We start from the raw sequence: 19,908 nt of genomic DNA, 5'->3' as shown, positions 1-19,908 counted from the left end.
GCTCTGTGTTTCGTTATTCCAGTCATGAAAACAGTAAACTGGAGTTGAACCTGAAGTATCGATGGACAGTACCCCTGGCCAACTCAATAAATGACTCTAATCAAAATTTTGGTTCAGTACCTTTACTAGCCAGTTTAACGGATAGCTAGCGGTAGCTGTTTAATAAAAATAAAGTAGTTTGTTTTCGTGTTCTAAAAAACTGGTGTACTGCAATGAATTCGCTTTGAATATTTCAATCGATTTGTGCTGCGTTATATGTTCTGTCTGCTGATCTTGGCTCAAGAGCCGTATATATTTTATTCTGGGGATGTAGGGGGAGGGGGTCCCACTGATGTGTGCCCATATCCCATAACGATCTTAAAACCCAACACAGAGGCTAATAACTATTTGGATCAACAGTCTCCGCGTCTCCATTCAGTTTGAACGCCCAGGTCCGTGAGCGTCATGCACGAAACGTCGCGTAAGATGTGAAATTAACACAGATTGTCGTATATAAGTCATGTCGGTACGTTGTGATCGTTCTCTTTTTTCATTTCCGGATGGATTGCATTTCATTACAATTCAGTCTGTTATTTATTGTACGAACTTTATTTGTACATTTAAAAAATTAATAATCTTCACACCAAATTTTCCCCCGTAAATCCTCCGTTGAGCAGCCTAGGAAAAAGTTCGTTTCGCCAACACGGAGGAGGGTGGGAGCTAAAAATAACCCAGAATATACAAGAACCACTTCACAACATGAGCCGCTTGACAAGTTAATATTGGCAATATACATTTTCCACCAAAGAATTACAATGTTGTTCCACGGTTTGTATATGAAACAAAGGCAAAAACCCGCTCAGCATCTATGTAAATACATACATGATATTTTAAAAAGATACGATGTACAACTCGGTCAGCAGGTAATCACGACCGATTGGTAATTTTTTTTCAGTTCGTTTCTTCATGTTGCTGATCAATACAAAGCTTTGTTTTCATCCTGAGGTTGTGTTACTGCACGGTTGGATTTATGTCTGAAAATATTACGTGGTAGGGTCATCATTGGTGAATGCAGAAAATAATAAATACAGTAATAACATAAATTAAAACAATAGTAAATAAATACTCTATTTTTATTGTTCCTAGTGTTCATTTTTGTGCTTAAAATGAAAATAATTGCACAAATAATATTTGTATAAATGCGTGTTTAAAATACAGTCATGCACGCGTGTCCCGTCATGTAGCTTTGGGGACCATCCCAATGTCGAGGCTCGTTTGGGACGTCACCTGTTCTGATTTTAAACGGGTGAATTAGTAGCCCATAGTAAGTGCATATATGTATTTTTCAGTACTACCTTGACGGTCACTATCTGGGAAAAAAAAGATAAAATTTTGGAGGTGAATCTTAGTTCTTCTACTGTCATAAAAACAATATTAGAATTAAATGCAATAACATTTCTGGAAAAGGTGCATTTAGAATTTTTTTTTCCCATCGACAGAAGTGCTTATTTTCCCGTAACTGTCAGTAGATTTTAAGACTGCCGAAAATAAAAATGAACAGAAAAAAAAATAAATTTTAATATAGTAAAAAATACTCTTATTTACACATCTATACCTTAATCTTGTTTTACTTTATACAAAAGAAAATCTTATCAATCAAAACTCATCAATACTGCTTTGAACATAAGAACGTGAAATGTCTAAAATAATTTCTAAATACTGCTTGAAATCGAGTTTAAGAATGGTTTATAATTAAAGTGTAATAACAATGATATTAATAATGATAATAATAATGATAATAATAAGAAACGCAACGTTATCGTTTAAATGCGTGTTTTCCGCATGCGTGTTTTAGGTATGTCTTAATTATGAGCCTATACCTGTCAATGACTGGGTTTAATGTGTCATTATCATTCTATAAATCCCGCTGATTCTCATAAATATTTGATGCCAACAACATATCTGTACCTTCTGGGAAACCTCTGTCTAATGAAATCATGTGGAAATATTTTTTTTTCTGGTTTAAGCGGCAGATATCCTTGATAGGGCCAAAATAAATAATCAAATAAATAAATATTTTTTAAATAAATAACATCAAAATGCTAAACCTATTGATTCAAAAGTTCCAGTTAGAAATGTTTTTTTTTTTTTTAGTTATTTTATCTTTTCTGTCAGCAATCAACTTGTTTTCCTGTTCGTTTGTTCACGCGGAGTTTTTTTTTTGTTTTTCGGGTTTTGAGGAGTCCGATGGATCCAGCTCACCGTGGCTGTGTTGCCCGTGGAAGCACTCCGGGCAGGGTAGGAAGGGGCGGTGGCGGCTCGCTGGCCCCTTGCAGATTGTGAAGAAGAATCCTTGGAACAAGGGGTCGTTGCAGGGTCGGCGGCGGCGCAGTGGGTCCCCGGTATAGATATAATGCCGCGCTGGGGTCCAGGTTGGAAACCAAGCTTTGAGGGTAGAAGTAAGGGGATGGGAACATTCTCTGCAGGGCGCTATAATTCCCAGCTTCCGCTAACAATTCGAGTCCAACTGCGGTCTGTCTCTTCCACTTCGTCCTTTTATTCGAAGGCGAAAAAAAACACAGTATGAACACACGACATTGCAAAGTTTCTTATTCTTAATGGTTCAATTCAACTTGTTTAAAAAAATTAGATATTTGCAAAGCAGATGTATATAATTTTGGGGCATCTTTGGTTTTGACCTTTCGTTGACCGTCGTTGGTTTTGGCCTGTCTTCCGCATCACTTAATTTTCCAGCCGGAATTTCGTTGTTGTAGCTGGTAAACATGCTATCCTCGAGTACGCTGGGTGAATAATTATGGTAACTAAATATCGTCGTTTGTCTTATAAAACCAGAGTATATACGTTATCGATACAATTTTAAAGCACATTATTTTGAGAAAATATCTCTATTATTTTATATATTGTGTGACTTTAACGAGGTGTTTGTGCGTATGCATTATTTCAGAAAGCTATCCCATACTTTGTCCTTAAATAATAAGAGATATGACTCTCCTAATATTGTCCCGAACAATAATAAAGCATTTTTTTCCAGTAAATAATTTATATTTGAAATAATTGTGTAATCATCGGACGCTGGCTGAATTATTCATACGGCAAGCAATAATTTATTATTTATGCCAAAACTCGTTGCGCCGTTTATATTTATGGCATGTGTTCTTACCGAATGTATCTCTCAGCTGACTGTTAAGCGTGTGATTATGCGGAACGGTTGTCGTAGTTATTCCGTTTGTTTACCGTACGAGTATTTTGTTTTAGTCAGGTTTTCCGTGTAGAACTTAATCCGTCTTTCACTGTTTTTGGTGACTGCATAGTTACATTTCATTACAATTTTTTTTTCTTTGAGGGGTTTATTCATTTCTTTTTCGTCTATGTAGCCCACCAAAGTTGATTTACGCGTAGGTCATGTGTATGTTGCTTAGGCATCACATCGTTGTGTGCAAAACATAAACACATGATATATATGAGGAGTTCGTTGTAAAGACCTCCTAGTAACCCCAGGTAACCCCCAACCCCCACCTAACGTTGCCTTGCTTATCTTCAGTGATGAGCAGCCTTGAAAGCATTTTGTGTCCCTGTCCATCTCGCAGCTGTTGACCGTTGTGTGTGCGGGTGGTTTTTTTTACACCATTATTCCCTGTCCATCTCTATACAATTCCTCGTGTTCTTTATAATAGCCCTGATGTACATCCCGCAACTGGCAAGCGGAGCGAGAATGAGAACCAAGTCACGAGCCGCCGCACGATATAGTGTCATCAGGACAATTGTGACGTGTTTTAATAATTGTATTTGTGTCATTCTGTCTATTCTAAGTTGACAATTAAAAATATTGATATTTTGAAAGTCACTGAGATAAAATAACTTTCACTCTTACAGAATCTAACTTTGCCTGTCTTCTAGAAAGCCTGTTTTTCTTATATCTCGTACAATATACGACACCTGCGATACTTTCTATACATAGCGACTGTGTCTCTTTACGTTCTTGCTTATACAGTCAAATACTTTATAGTTAATTCCTTTCAAAATATTTACTTTACACTTAATTAGGCCTAATTGTTTTTCGTTTCCCCTTAACGGTTATGTACACTTGTCAGTGTTTTGCTAAATTCAGTCATCTAGTAGAATTAACAAAACTACAGAACTTTATTAGTTAGACCGTATTTCGAAGGAGTGCAGAATGTAGTGTAGTGAGTGCAGTGTAGTGAGAATGGTTTTGTACCCTACATGAATGAATGGATGGATGGATTTGTACACCTTCGTCGTGGAATGCATTGCTACTCATGGTATTCTTAAAAACGTATTTTTTATTATAATTAACAAGCAGCATTTATTTTTACCGACCTTTTTTAAGGACTGTTTTCATTGATCTTATTTTCATTCATCTACTTTATGGTCTTCTTATTACTGTTAAAGATGTACGACGTAATAGTTAAAAACTTTGTGCTGAGTCTGAAGATCTGGAAGGTGGCACATACCTCCTGTTCTGGTACCACGTTTTGACCTGAGTGTCGCTGAGGTTCAGTGAAGCTGCCAGCTCCATCCGGTCCTGCACGCTCAAATATTTCTGCCGCTCGAAGCTGCGCTCAAGCTGGGCCAGCTGGTGGTCAGTGAAAGCGGTCCGCGCCTTCCGGGGCTTCTTGAGCCGAACCTGGGGACTGTCTCTGCTGCTCGAAATCTCCCTGTCCCCCTCCTCCTTCACTGCAAACCAGACAACCATCTTAGGCATGTTGCAAAAGTAAACATGATTTACACATCTGTTCACACGCAATTAAATTTCACGTTTCCGATATTATTAAACGTTTGGCCAGACGATATCAACAAAAATAAGGCGATAACCACTAACGCGAACTCATTACACACATTGGGAGCGCACAATAAATGTACAGAGAATCGTGCCATTTGTGGGTCGGGTTTTCTCTGGTTTCTTCTGATAAGTCATTATTTCAGTATTAATATAATGTTCTACCTTCAGTCGTAAAAAAAACATAACTTCCTATTATGTTTAATGTAGGCAAAATGTACATTTTAAGAAATAACTAGATTGGTTAATATAATGTTATTCGTGATATATTTTTTAATGTTGTACGTACAAATATTTCACTGTACAGTAGAATATTATATAGAAATTTTGGATACACGACAACCTTGAATTTCTAAAGTATTTAAAATATTTTATATTCGACAAATATTCTCCCCTTTCGTACTGCATCCCGCCCTGCACTCTAACTCGAGTGCTTGCCAGTAAAATAGTTGAGTCGTCGCAGAAAGACCGCGATAATCCCGTTAATTAAGTCACGAGGGATAAAGACCTTTCAACCGGGGCCGAAGACAGTGCACGTGCTGCGGGAAACGCCGCGAATGCAGAACCCACATGCCCTACGCTTTCAGGGCTGATAAACAGATGGAAAAATTGAAAGATATCTGCTATACTGAAATGTGGTTGCTTATTAATAAAATATTTAAATATTGTATAAGGGACGCGGGTATTAGTCTGAATATAGGAAGCTAGGAAAAATGTCTGCATTGACATTTCGCTTCTGCACAACGATGTACTATATTGACCATAATATGCACTGATAAATTTTACACACACACACACACACACACCATATATATGTGTGTGTGTGTGTGTGTGTGTGTGTGTGTAAATTTCCCTTCTGTGCTTCAATGTTAAATATTTCATAATATCTCCAATATTTAATTCATCACGATTATACAATGTTTCAATTATTACACGCAAGCAGTTGAAAGCATGGGCTAGTCTTTTGAATAGTGAGTTTTAATTTTTTAATTTAGCAAAAAAAAAGTAGTATGTTATACTTTGTTATCACTGTTTATGTCGTGACCAGAACATGGTTTGCCTTTGCTGTAAATGAGTCAGCTCACAAATTGTTTTGTTTCAGGCGATTGTCTCCTTAAAATGAGACAAATGTCCATCCCTCCATCTTTTATTTATTGAAAAAACATGCTTTAAAATGGAAGAGACTGGTATAATCATGTCTGTCTTTCTGTCACACGGGGAATGGTCTCTCTGCGTCTATTCCCTGACATCAAAGACGCCCGAATAGACAGACAAATCAATCTACTGATTGGTCATTTGCTGTTTTACCGCATCATGGCAGTATGTTGACATTATCGACAGTCATTTAAAATTAATTGTGAATGTTGCTGTTACAGGGCATGTGATTAAAAAGAATGACCGTTAAAAATATATGTTTTTAACAAATGACATAGGACATCAAGAATTAAATTTCTACGGGTCTGGCCAATCACCATAGGCCTATGAAAACTGGTTAGCTGCGAAATGCATAGCTCAACGATAAATACTAGAAGTAATGCAAGACGTGTTTATATCAGTTTGTGTGTGTGTCGGTGTGTGTGTTTAACTCGAGACTGCAGAGAATACCAGGATCATATATAATCTATCAGGAACTATCAGGAACTATAATAATCTATTAACCTAAAGTACAATATGTAACACATTTCTCACATTACAATAAAATTGTAATTTTTTTCACATAACGTTTGTAAAAGTATTTTAAAAATCTTAGTTATCAGACTGACATTACATTCAATTAATAATATACTGCCTGAATTATTCATATAATTATGCTCATACAGAAATCCTGAAGTAACTGATTTAATATTAAAATCCACCAATGTGTGCGCAATTGGTTAATAATTACAAAAATGTAGATAAAGTATTATTTACAGCTATTGCTCGCAATTACGTACTGCAGAACTTAATTTAATAGTTTCTGCCTGGTTGAAAACGGTTGATCTAAATACACAGTAATGAAATTAACTAGTGAAAAATGATTTTATATAGATCATGTAAATAATTTTACCTTTATATTCGCTGTCTGAAGAGGAGTTGCTGTGAATTTTTTCCATGAAGTCGTCCGCGATTTTACTGGCGAGTCGCCCCGCCTCTTGAGTTGGCTGGCCGTTACTGGAGTACGGGGCACAGGCAGCCAGCGGCTTGCAGTCCGCCAGAATGTCCCTGATAAGGAAAGACGAAGTTACCGTCCGCGGCTGAGAAGCTGCGGATATTTGTCCGTGCTGGAGGTGAGACTGCAGCCCCAGCGCTTGTCCCTGTCTCTGAGCAGCCTCTTCGACGCATTCCCTTCGCGGGGAAGGCGGAGAGGAACAAGCACTTTCCAGGTCTGACCGCGGGCTGAACTCCAGGGGAGATCTGCATTCCCCCACCAAGTTGTCCCCTTTCGACAAGACTGGACTTCCAGGTCTGTGAGATAACAAGGAGTCGATCCCAAAACTGGATCCGTTGGTGGACGCTTCCATAGTCAGCGCAGTTCTTGCTTCGGCTTCAGATTACCATTTGTGCAGGGTGACTTCTATTAGAAGTGCGGACGCCAAAATGAAGCAAAATGTATTTTTATATATTAGTCAATCCAAGGTTAAATAAAGTCAGCAATCGAAAATTCATCCACTAGTTTTCGAATTCGTCCTCTCGAGTGTTTAGTATTGTTATCACTGCTACTTAGCTATTATCCTAAAAATAGGCTACTGAAATTCTCCAGGTAGCCTAATGAAAGTTAGTTGTAGTTTGAGAAATCGACCGTGGATTTTTGTTTTTTTACAAATTGCAGCTAAACGAGTTTTCAGAAATCGGCAAAACGCTTAAACAGCTCATTATGTAGTATTTTCAAAAAGCCACGACTTGTTCTAACGCGACAGCAACGGGAAACAAAGGTTGCGTGGAACTAATGAGGGAAAAAGCGACGTCTGCGGCAAAATCCTGCTTGCGAGCTGGTTTCAGCACCACGGACAGAAACTGCGGTGAATTCGCGACCTGCACAAGGCGAGGAAGGAAAGTCTGTCAATTGATGGGACGATCGATCGCATCAAAGGCAGTTTTCTGAGCCGGGGAGTCCGCAGAGAGCAGTGGCATCCTGCGTCTGTCGAGGGGCGCGACACCGAACCGAAAGCGCCGGACAGCCGAAATAAAGCGCGACAGACAGCGAATACAACAGGTTAAACACAGACATCGGCTTACTTAACGATTATCGGTGGGGGTAAAAAAATCACAAAAAATGAACTTGCGGCGCACTCAAGAGCTATGTTTTAAAGGTGCCCAGTCCACGTGCGTCCCCGGCGGCAGCTTCCCATTGGCTGAGTGCGCTTTTTTGGGTGATCACTGGCTGGCGAAGAAAAAAAATTGATCTCTTCCCCCCACCACCCTCCGTCGTCCCTCCCCTTTCCATCAATTTGATTAAAAGAGACACTGAATTCATTACGAGACCTAGATCCAACTGTTTACAGGCAATTTTCACACTGTTTGCTTTCATTACATCATTGATGAAGCTTATAATAGGGTTATTATGTGAAAGGGGTTGACGCCTTCCTCCTGCCTTCCCCTAATTCTGTATTTAGTCAAAATTTGACACCTTCCTTCAATGTGGGTAAATTTCCTCCATTGTATTGCGCTAGCAGTAGTTAAGTAGGTTGTGGAATATACGTTTTATGTAATGTTTACGCGCCAAGTTCATTACAATGGGGTCAAGTTGTACTTAGTTTATATAGGATTAAAGTTAAGGGGTGAGATTTTTTGTGGTATATTTTCCCCGAATAGATTTTTTAAATTATATATCTTAACGTGTTTTAACTTAAACATATATATATAAGCAACACCTCATTCAGAATGATATAACCTGCTTTAGTAAAATTTATGCAATAATAAACTCCAGGAATACAGCTCATAGGGCTTATTTTTTGACCTACATTAATCGGCAAGAATTAATTGTCGTATGTAATACCTCTGTTTTAATGTCGCCATTTATTCGTGTGAACTCTGGAATACACGGCGGCGCATCTGAACGCTTCCAAGGCTATTTGTTTATTAATATATGCCTTTTATTCCTTTCTAGTAGGTGAAAGAGCAGTGCGTATACATTGTCGCGATGTTTAGCCCATTTGAAGCGCCTAATGATAATGTATTCAATGCTAATAAGCAATAATGGCAGGGAAGCGGTTACTCAAATGGCAGCGGGATTCAAATTGTTCAGTGTACAGAAACCATCGTCCTACCCCCCACCCCGCATTCACGTTTTTTTTTTTTTTTTTGAAACGGTTTGCCCCGTATAACCCCCTACAGACCCTAATAATCGAACCCCCCGTGTAAACAGCAGATTGGAGGCGCTCTTTTCTGCGCAGACACCGGCAGGTCAGTGAAACGCTCCTCGCTCCCATGGGGTCCCGTCACGGCTGCAAGCTGTCACTTCGCGGGGGCTACTTAGGCAAAGCGCGAGACACGCCCACCTCAGGCTTCTATTGAAGAAACACCGAAGTTACTTCGGCTTGTTACTGGAGTTTCTGTGAATGGTAGTGTGGCAATCACTTCTGCGATCACTTCTGCGTTTTAAAGTCTGATCGATAATAGACTCTTTTTTTTTCTAAGTAATACAAATATTCACATTTTTATATTAATATACAAAATTACATTTAAATATTTTGAAACGTTTTCATTTCAACATGAAGTGTAATAGCAACGTTTATATCTGTTTCACAATCGTTATAGGATGTATTTTAAACCGCAAATTATAGAATAAATAGATTCTTAAATAATGCTAATATTAAATGAGACTGAATCGTATCTGTGAGTTTCTGTGCCTGTATATTTACATTATTATTATTATTATTATCATTATTATTATTATTATTATTATTATTAACATAGCCCAATGCTGAAATATCAATTTATTAAATTGTAGTGTTACATAATTTATTGCAGAATATATATTTATTGCAAAATTATGAAAGACAATAATAGGAAAAGTACATTATTATTATTATTATTATTATTATTATTATTATTACAGCTTCTTACTGCTGGCGTTCCCGTGCTGGCCCCCGTTCCACGTGCCCCGCTGTCTGTTTTCTGCAATCGCGAGCCCCCATCCCTCCTGCAGGTGTCTGTATCTCTCAATGCACCGTGGCACCGCTTTGTACAGCCGCTAGCAGCCTGTACCCGTCACGCCTCTGGATCAGCGCGGCAGCCCGCCGGCGAGCGGCACCTCATTTGCGGTCAGGCTCACCCGCGGGGACGAGTCTGGCGGCTGAGGGGGGAGCCGTCGGGGCCCTCGCGCAAGCCGGCTCCGTTCTGACGAGCGTCTGATCGGCCGTGGGCGGAAATGCTTAGCTGATGGGGATTCAGAATCAGCCTATGGCCGCCGTCCGCACCCCCAGTCAAGACTCAAGATGAACAAGTGAACAGAAGGGTGTACGGAGTGTGTGGAGGCTCTCTCACCTGACCCCCCCATCCCATCATGCCCACACCCAGCAGGAAATGAGTTTTCCCCCTATGGGGCTCGGCAGACGGTCTGGGCGTTGGGTTCATTAACACGCCGGTGAGCCTGGTCTGTCTGAGGCAATACAACTGCACGCATTTCGTACACATGTGTCCAATCAAAACAGTCAAAGGCAGGTGAGTGACAGAAGGTTTTTACTGCATTTTAACATGGTGGAACTTACAGGTGAGGCTTGGGCATTGATTCCGGGTTGAAGAGCGATGGGAAGAGAGCAGAGACATGGATAAGAGAGCAAGTCATGAAATCTTAACCTAAAATTTCCAGGAAGCCTTATTTCACAGGACACCAGTGTGGCCTTACTGCTAAGGATACTTCTGTAAGTGGCGAATCTTTATCAGCTTACTTTGTCTAAAAAGAGCCAGCCTCACTCTGTTGCGTCCTGCACTGAATTTCTTCATATGTGTCGGTAAGTATTTTTAAGGATTGGTGAGAATTTCGGCAATAGAAGAAAGGGTTAGGTGTTAGGACTGGTCACGTTTGCAAAAGTCAGAGTACAGACGCGTGAGCGAAACTCCCAAAATGGTGGAAAATCCGATGTACCTTAGGTGGAGGCGTATAGGTTTAAGGGAATATACTGCGGGGTTTGGCCCCTATTCCGCAGCGAAGGTGAGCCGGAGATATTTGCCATTCAGCATATTATCCAAGTATTTTTCTCACCCTACTGCCTTGTCTGGGATTTCAAACGTTGTAGGGAGATGGGGATGCCTGTCAAGCCATCGAAAGGCAGTTATTTACGACAAAACAGGTGTGTGATTGCGCATTATATACATTAAAGTCCCGTCCCGCCAAAATCGCTGTCAGTCATCTCGTCCCGCCGTGTCCGTTTGACTTGGCTGGTAATGTTTGGTTACGGCAACGGCGGCGGCTCTGAGCTTCAAAGCCATGAGCTGCCGTTCATCATCTCCTTCCCCTCTGCCTGACGCCGAGGAAAACAGCGCGGTTTGCATCCATCTCACAGCATCACGCCATATTTACTTACAAATATAAATATATATTTATCCGTTGTTTGTTTTGCTAAAAAAAAAAAAAAACACGCGTATTGTCTTTTGGGAGCAACTTTGGCATCTCAATATCTTTATGAGAAACTGATGGAAAACAAGCATTTCACGGGACGGAGGAGAGATAATTTTAAAAAGAAAGAAAGATGACAACACACAACAACACAAAGGAACCAGAGCCGGGGAAACAGAGAGGAGAGACACGGACCATCCCGGACAAGTCGGTGATGCAAATGACTAACCCGAAGCCGTCAGGAATGAATCTTGACAGGAAATAATGAGGACTGCTAAATCTTTTATAAGGTTAACATTCGCCTTTCACAGTCACCTGTCATACAAGAAAGAATTTAGCACATTCATAGCGCAGAAATAGACCTTCATCGGCTCATTAAAGCTGACAGGCTCAGGCGCTGGGCGTAGACGGGACCGCGCCGGTCCGTTTTGTGTTGGTAATTTGTGGGGGAGGATACACACGCACGCCTAAAATGGAGAAGCAGAGGGGGTACAAAAAAATTATATATATATATGGCACCAGCATAAGTGAGAGAGGAAGATGGAGGTTTGAGGTGCTGAGAGCTGGAGTGGTGGAGGTGTAAAGAGGACGGGTCGGTGAGGGGGCCACAGTCTTGGGTTGGGGGAGCGGGGGGTCTTGGGGGAGGTTGGAAGGATCGCTAGCGCGCCAGGAGTCTGATTCCCCCCTAATTGGAAGCGTTGGGCATTGTCAACGGAGAATTTTCAGCTGGGCCTACTGACAGGTAGAGCTGTCAGGGTGATAGGCCGCTTGTCAGCACAAAAGACCAATAAAAACAAACCGCTTTTGATTTAATTGGAGGCCTGGCGTTAGCCATGAGGTGGGCTGGGGGAGGGGGCAGCGCTGCAGGTGAGGGGGTGTGTGTGAGTGTGCATGGGAGGGGAGCGGGCAGGGTAATGGGGGTGTTGGAGCTGAGGGGTTGTTCGTACTAGAAAGGAAATAATCACTGGCCTCAATTTCAGTTCACTCAGTCTCACACACCTACCATATTGAAGGCCGGATGAGGAAGCACATCTTCTGGAGCCCAGATGCTGCCAGGGAAAGCAGTACTGAGTCTGTCCTGGGGGGCTGGGGGGGGGGGGGGGCAGGGCAGAACAACGCCAGCAGAGGGCCGAGAGTAACTAGGACCATCCCGATCACAGTCAGTGCTTTGATACTGACAATTCCATTTCAGTGCTTTTTATATAGCGCCTTTCACATCAGAGTCACCCGAAGGCCATCCATCCATCCATCCATCCATCCATTTTCTATACCTGCTTGTCCTAATCAAAGTTGCACACACATGCACACACCAACGACACAATTTTAGCATGTTTTTGGATGATGGGGGGACACCAGAGAACCAGGAATAAACCCTACGACGACATGGGAAGAACATGCAAATTCCACACGTGAGGCGCATGAAGCAAGGAAAAAAAAGGGTGGGGGGTAACTGAAATGAAGCTGTGGAGTGTTAAGAAGGTGTGAGGGCTGTGCTGTTTTCCTCTACGCTGTAGTCAACATCCTCAGCGAATCCCACTGCCATCGGAGAATCCGCCATCAGGCTGCTGGCAGGTCACATGTGTTGGTTTTACACAAATGTGAGATGGCTGCTGACAGCACCCCCCCCCCCCCCCACTCCCCCAGCTGTGAATTAGGGAGGCCTGAGCAGAACCTAAATGTAACCTCAAGGTGGGCTGTGGAGCCGTGACGTGGGTGCCCACGCGTGTGCCCGGAGCACGGAGCGCCAGTCGCGGTTGTGTAATTTAGCCGTGGGTATTTCGGGCGCTCGTGAACGCTCGCGGGCGCCGTCACTTACACCGATTCTGTACGAAAGCGTGCGACAACACACCGCGACAAGCTCAACGTGGTGCAGCCACGTCTACAAAGATGTGGTTTGACTTTACCCGGTGTAAAACTCACGAGCGCATTGGGATTGTATGACGGGGTTCATTAGCTGCCAGTTCGGTACGAGCAGGAGCCGAATATGAATTTGGGGGTGACTTTGCGAGTCGTTCGCGGCGTGTGTGGAGGTGACAGAGTGTGCGGGGGGTTGGGATGAGGATATGGTCACATCTCTAGCCTGTTCCCACACAGGAGGATGGGCCTCGCTTCTGTCTCCCCACCTCTTCTCAGTCCAGGTTGTATCCGAAACCGGGTGTTTTATTATTCTTGACAGAGTTCACTCGAAGACATCTGCCTGGCTGCTTGGAGTCAGGGTGCAGGTCTGGAAGAGGGGCGGTGGTCTCTAGTCATCCATCAATGGGACGTCACGATCACAGGAGAGCCCGGGAACCGACATGGCCGCCCCGCATGCCCTTTTTCTCACGCCTGCCAATGGGCGCCCGTCCCAGGCTTGCAGCCTCGGGAACACCAAGCTTGCCAGCTGTTTGTGGGGGGGGGGTGGGCATTGACGTGGCCCATTAATGTCCATGCCGGGTCTGTCAATGCTGCGTGACCGACGGCTGCTTTTCAGCATTGGACAGGGTGGGGGGCTGAGCGGCAAGATTTTTTAACGTAATTTAAGGTGTGATTTAATTCAGTAAGTTAATGCAAATCTTACCAGAATGGCAGCAGTGCCCCTGCACACCAGGAGATGCCATCACATCCTCATCGCTAAAACCTAAGCGCCGGGCCCAGTGGTGATACATATCGCTCCGGATAGCGACGTACGTTAAATAAATAATCAGTAAACAGGAACGCCGTGTGGATCAGCCAGTGCTGCACCGAGGGTATTTATTGGACAGACTCAGGAAAGTGACCTTAGGACTGTATTTGGAAACAGAGAGCAGCTATGATTCAGCCGATGTGGGTTTTCGAAGGGCGTGGATCTAAATAGTCCTTTTTTTTCCACCCCGTAATTTGCATTTGAAAGGCAGACAGGTAAAGGGAAGCTAATCGTATTCTACAAAAACAAAGAGACCACGTCTTGCTGAAATTCATGACCATTAGTCAGCTTTTAGTCAGCCTGTTTGTATCGGCCGTCTGCGAGCTAGAAAACTTCAAGACGACTCCCGGCCAAATTATTCAGAGGTTTTAGGAATTTAAAAATCTTTTGAAATTTGATATCATGTACGTCTTCTTTCCAGGCCTGAATCATTTCGCTTCCGTGTGATATGTCATTGATTGTCTCGTATCGGTATAGGATTTGGATGGCGTATTCCGGAAACCAAACGGAAGCCCCACACATCCAGAAGGTGGTTATAACCGTGTCTGTCACCGAGCCGGGAGCCGGGGAGATTTATCCTGCAGACCCCTCTTCTCTACTGACTTTCCTGGCAGTTGGAAACTAACAGGCTGTCATTGGACATCCAGCACTAGCAGATCAAAGATCTTCAGGCTAGAGCGTCCCTCTGCCAGCTCTTTGACGGTTCCCACAATGCGGGAATAGTGATCTTCCAGGGCCGGGGGAGTGTTTCACATGCAGGTCGGATGTTGCCATGAAGCTTGAGGAGCGGTAAGCTGTAGGTATCCCTTCTGAGGGGAAGCGTGTCGGGTCACTGACAGAGAATACAACATGAACTAGATTGGAAACAGCTTCACTGGACAGAAAGGTGGGGGCTGTATGATATAAGGGAGGGTTATAGTTCAATGTTAATCATTTCACTGACATCCTGGTGATGGAGGGCTGGGGGGGTCCAAGCTTATCTTCTGGGGGGGCTAGGTATGTCTCCTCCAGCTGCCATGGGGAGACCCATACAAGCTGCTTGGCTGTGATGGGAGCGATTCCATCTCTCAAGCAGGACACTGACAAACCACCTAGAATGTTCTGGAAGGGTGCGGGCAATAAGGCAAATGGGCAGCAGAACCAAAGAGCACAAAGTGACTTCTGTGAAGATTTACTGCTGTTATGTCCTTCATCATCATCATCATCATCATCACCATCATCATATAACTTTGCTTACTGAAATGTTACCTGACTCAAACTTCAGTTCCTTCAGCAAGTACCCCCCACACTCCGTACTAAGAAATGTTTCCTTTGTTCTGCTCTAAATCTGCCCCCTGTTTATGTCTATTTGAACGCTGTGTTTTCCTGATATATTTAAAATACATTCAAGTAATTCATGGGATAGTTCTAATCTATCCACTTATGGCTTGTGGCTTCAACTTGTATCTTTCTGAAGAGGATGATCTATGTGTCTAGCATGAACTCCAGCGGTAGATTCTAAGCTCGTAGATCACCCTCATAGATATTCACTGACATATGAATATCGTCCTCTGTCTTGTTAACAACTCCTGGTCCTCGTAGGCTTTAACGGCAGCTGTTAGCCGTTTAGACGTCACTCCTTCTCATTCAAACAAATGCATTTTGGGACATTCCCCGCTGCACCCACCACGAGAGCTCATAGATCACAGGCGGAGGGCCTGACAGCCAGGACAAAAGCGGGATGAAGCGGAGGTTTGGGACTTAGGGTGCCGATGGAGTTGCGGGGTGGGGGTTGGGCCGTGAGTCGGTCGAGGGCGGAGGGGCAGATGGGGTTTGGAGGAAAAGACAGGATGGGGTCAGCCCCGTATTTAGGGGCTGACAGGGAGAGAAGCGGCTGAGCCAGAGAGGATGTGCTGGTCAGAGGACGAGAGGGGAAGATAGAAAAAGGATGACAGATGGAGGCATGTGGATACCGTGAAAGAAAAATAAGCGAGAAAGACTTAAAAATGCTCCAGGGGTACATGGAGAATGTTCTAGAAAAGTCACAAAAAACTTCAGGAAGAAATATATACAGCATTTATCAAAGCTACATAAAGCATCTATGACATATTTTGGATTTGTATTGCTTATTTTCCCTGGGAGTTAGTGTCGAAGACCTTCACAAGGACTTAGAACATATCTTTTCAGCTCCCTGCATTTTCTCTGTTTCTTTTTTATTTGCCAGGACTGCATCCAGACTCCATCCATGCCAGAAATTCAGAATGGGGGTGGGGGGTCCCCTCTCCAGAAAGAGAACCCAGTTGCACCTAACAGCACCCACCCATCAAGCCTAATTCCCACACCTCCAGCTCCGCGCGACGTGACTCCATCAACATGCGTCATAGATACACCAGTGGACTCCCAGTCCCACCGGTGAGGCATCTGTATCAGACCGCCGATCCAGCGGGACGCCCCCCCCAGGACCCCCGGCTGCCCCCATTGGTCCCCCATCCCTTTTCATCCCCGCAGATGAGCGCTGACGTTCTCGGCACCGCGGAAGTCGCCGGTCCCGCCGAGTCCGACGGCAGACGGAGACGTCAGGTGTGTGCATTCATACGGCCGCTTATCCCCGGCCCGTTAATGAGCTTCATCTCATTTTCCATTTACTGGCGTCACACCGGCCCCGTAGCAGCGTGCGACGTTAGTAATCATTCGCCCAGGGGAGGGCGCTGCTCACGCCAGCGCAGGGCCTGTCGTTGATTTTACACGGGCGGCTCATGACCGACCACAGGCCAGGCCTGAGATTCTGAGCATTTATCCCAGAGATAGATGCCTTCAGATGGGATAGCACACGGGACCGAGGGATCTCGCTGCAGGGGGAGGGGACGACACGAGGAAGCCGTCCCATGGTAAAAAAAATCCACGGGGCACATGAGGCGGGACCTAAACGCGGCACAATAGATGCTAATAGCTGGGTGTTTTGACTTGGGTCTGGAATAGTAATGGTTAAAGAAAAAGAGTAGAGCAAGGTGTAGGACTGAGAATCGGCAAACGGAATTATCACCGATAATCGTGGTCACCTGAATCTCCCGCTGGAGACAGACGACGCCCCCCCTCATTATCTCATGCCCAGTGAAGTAATAGACTGCCTTCCTCAAATGCTACATCAGCAGGCCTTCTCCTGGGGACAGAACCCTTTGGTCACAAGTTCTGTTCCTTAACCGCTAACCCCTACAGCTCCACCCCCCCCCACCCCCCCCCCCCAACCCACGACTCACCAAACCACTCCTCACACAAAGCGCTTCCCGACAGCTCCCTCCGGCTGTCGCAGTGAGCCGGCCGGGGGTTTACCTGTCATTTACTGCGGTATACTGACCCCCGTGTCCGCTCTACTCTAATTACGTGTTAATGGGCAGTTGCATCCCCATTGGTGGGAGATTGGCGCGGATGTCAGGAGTGGGAACAGCGGTATGGACACGCGTGTCTGTGCCTTTGTGCCCATGCGAACCCAGACAAGGAGCACACGCATGTTTAAAAGATGACTGTATGAATATCTCTATATGCAGAAGGGCCCGTGAAAATGACGGCTACTGAGAATGTAGGTCTTGAATAAAGTGTGTTAGTGTAAATGTGTGTGCGTGCATGTGTGTGTGTGTCTCGGTACCAGGGGAGGGGGCCGCGGGTGGGGGAGAGGATTGAGAATAAGACCCCAGCAAATGCTCATTAGAGCTGACCTTGGCACCGGGAAGCAGCGTTTGATGGATAGGGTACAGAGCCAGACAAGACCCCCGGGGAACCATGATCTTATCTTTTATTGTTCACCCACCTCCCTCCTCCTGACCCTGTCTCCCCTCGCGCTCGCTCGCGCGCACCAGCGTGCTCTACACGCGTCAGGGGCAGGATAAACCCGCTCCTGACACCTCGGAAGGAGAGAGGGAGAGGGAGAATGAGAGAGAGAGAGAGTGAGAGAGAGAGAAAGAGAGGGAATGTGTAAAAGACAAATGGACACAGAAAACCTAGAGTGACCGACAGCACACTTGGGGGATCTTACCTGGATCATCTAGCTTTGTTTTAACCAACCTGATAGCGGGGGATGGGGGGGGGGTGGGCAGCACAATAACACAAACAGAGGTGCTGGTTACTTTTAATTGTTATCCCTCCCCCACTCATGCATCCATCGTCTCCCAGTTTATGTGCATGGGAGGAAGACGGGAACACAGTTTACGTGCATGGGAGGAAGATGGGAACACAGTTTACGTGCATGGGAGGAAGATGGGAACACAGTTTACGTGCATGGGAGGACGATGGGAACACAGTTTACGTGCATGGGAGGAAGATGGGAACACAGTTTACGTGCATGGGAGGAAGATGGGAACACAGTTTACGTGCTTGGGAGGAAGATGGGAACACAGTTTACGTGCATGGGAGGAAGATGGGAACACAGTTTACGTGCATGGGAGGAAGATGGGAACACAGTTTATGTGCTTGGGAGGAAGATGGGAACACAGTTTACGTGCTTGGGAGGAAGATGGGAACACAGTTTATGTGCTTGGGAGGAAGATGGGAACACAGTTTACGTGCATGGGAGGAAGATGGGAACACAGTTTATGTGCTTGGGAGGACGATGGGAACACAGTTTACGTGCATGGGAGGAAGATGGGAACACAGTTTACGTGCATGGGAGGAAGATGGGAACACAGTTTACGTGCATGGGAGGAAGATGGGAACACAGTTTACGTGCATGGGAGGAAGATGGGAACACAGTTTACGTGCATGGGAGGAAGATGGGAACACAGTTTACGTGCATGGGAGGAAGATGGGAACACAGTTTACGTGCTTGGGAGGAAGATGGGAACACAGTTTACGTGCTTGGGAGGAAGATGGGAACACAGTTTACGTGCTTGGGAGGAAGATGGGAACACAGTTTACGTGCATGGGAGGAAGATGGGAACACAGTTTATGTGCTTGGGAGGAAGATGGGAATGAATTATAACGAGAGTAAACGAGTGAGTGAGCGGTTTGGGACAGGGATCCGTGATTGTATGCCCCCCTACCCAGCCTGACCATTAGGGGGGCAGAGGAGCGTCTCCTAGACGACGGCGGCATGTGACAGTGTAACTTAACAACAACAAAAACGCCACAAACCGGCTGTTAAGCACGTTAACGTCTGACGGCCAGAAATGGACAGGCCTGGGGGGCCAACCGGCCTGGGAGTCGCTTGCTGCTGTCCCGGTGATGCTGATTGGCTGTTAAGGTGACAGCAGAGCAGTGGGTGGGTGGGTGGTATCGGCCAGCGAGGCATGCTTCGTTTTGCGGGGAAAGTCGTCAGCCTGCTCGTGCTTGTTTAGTCCTTCATTTAAATTCGGCACTTAGCTTGAATTTGGTTCAAACCCGGCTGTCTAAACTGTAAGCTTGGCAGCTTTTCGCTTCTGCTTTCAGTGACGACCAGTGATACCCTCCCCTGCCCCCCCCCCCCCCACCCCACCCCCCGCCGATGAAAAAGACCCTCAGTCAATTTAGTTATCATGGAAATGGACAAACAGGGGAATGTGCTTTTGGGCTAAATGGATTGGTAATAATAGCTTATTTGTATGAATGTTATCGCTAATCTATGCTAAGCACCCTAACGCTACTGATCGCATTCCATCGGCACTGATTCGACGTCCTCTCTTTAAAATGCCGCTTCTCAGCGCCACATCTCATAAACACGAATGTTCCCGGCGCTCTGGCCGCTGCCACGGCCCGCATTTTAACCAACGACGGGCCAATAAATTTCAGCCAGGCCCTTGAACCTCGGGTAAGAAAACGGCGGCGCAGGATAATCTTTTTGACAAATTTCGCTGCGCTAAGTGTTGGCATTAATTTTTAGCGGCGGACTGCTAATGGCGCGATTTCCCCTGAATTAGCGTTTCGCCAATTATGCTCCTCCCCGTGCCTCTCTCCTTTTGT

At 44.9% G+C, this 19,908-nt stretch overlaps 1 protein-coding gene across 1 annotated transcript; it reads right to left on the bottom strand.

Annotated features, from left to right (window-relative positions):
* Positions 1-567: 567 nt before the first annotated feature.
* barhl1b (BarH-like homeobox 1b) lies at positions 568-8,146 on the bottom strand. Its single transcript, XM_049021251.1, has 3 exons — positions 6,846-8,146; positions 4,473-4,695; positions 568-2,532 (listed from the first exon to the last, which is right to left on the bottom strand). The coding sequence occupies exons 1-3, from the start codon at positions 7,297-7,299 to the stop codon at positions 2,238-2,240; spliced, it is 972 nt and encodes a 323-aa protein (XP_048877208.1). The 5' UTR covers positions 7,300-8,146; the 3' UTR covers positions 568-2,237.
* Positions 8,147-19,908: the final 11,762 nt, after the last annotated feature.

This window comes from Brienomyrus brachyistius, chromosome 7, assembly GCF_023856365.1.
Source record: "Brienomyrus brachyistius isolate T26 chromosome 7, BBRACH_0.4, whole genome shotgun sequence".
NCBI classification, from domain to species: Eukaryota; Metazoa; Chordata; class Actinopteri; order Osteoglossiformes; family Mormyridae; genus Brienomyrus; species Brienomyrus brachyistius.
This window is presented reverse-complemented; position numbering and strand designations above follow the sequence as displayed.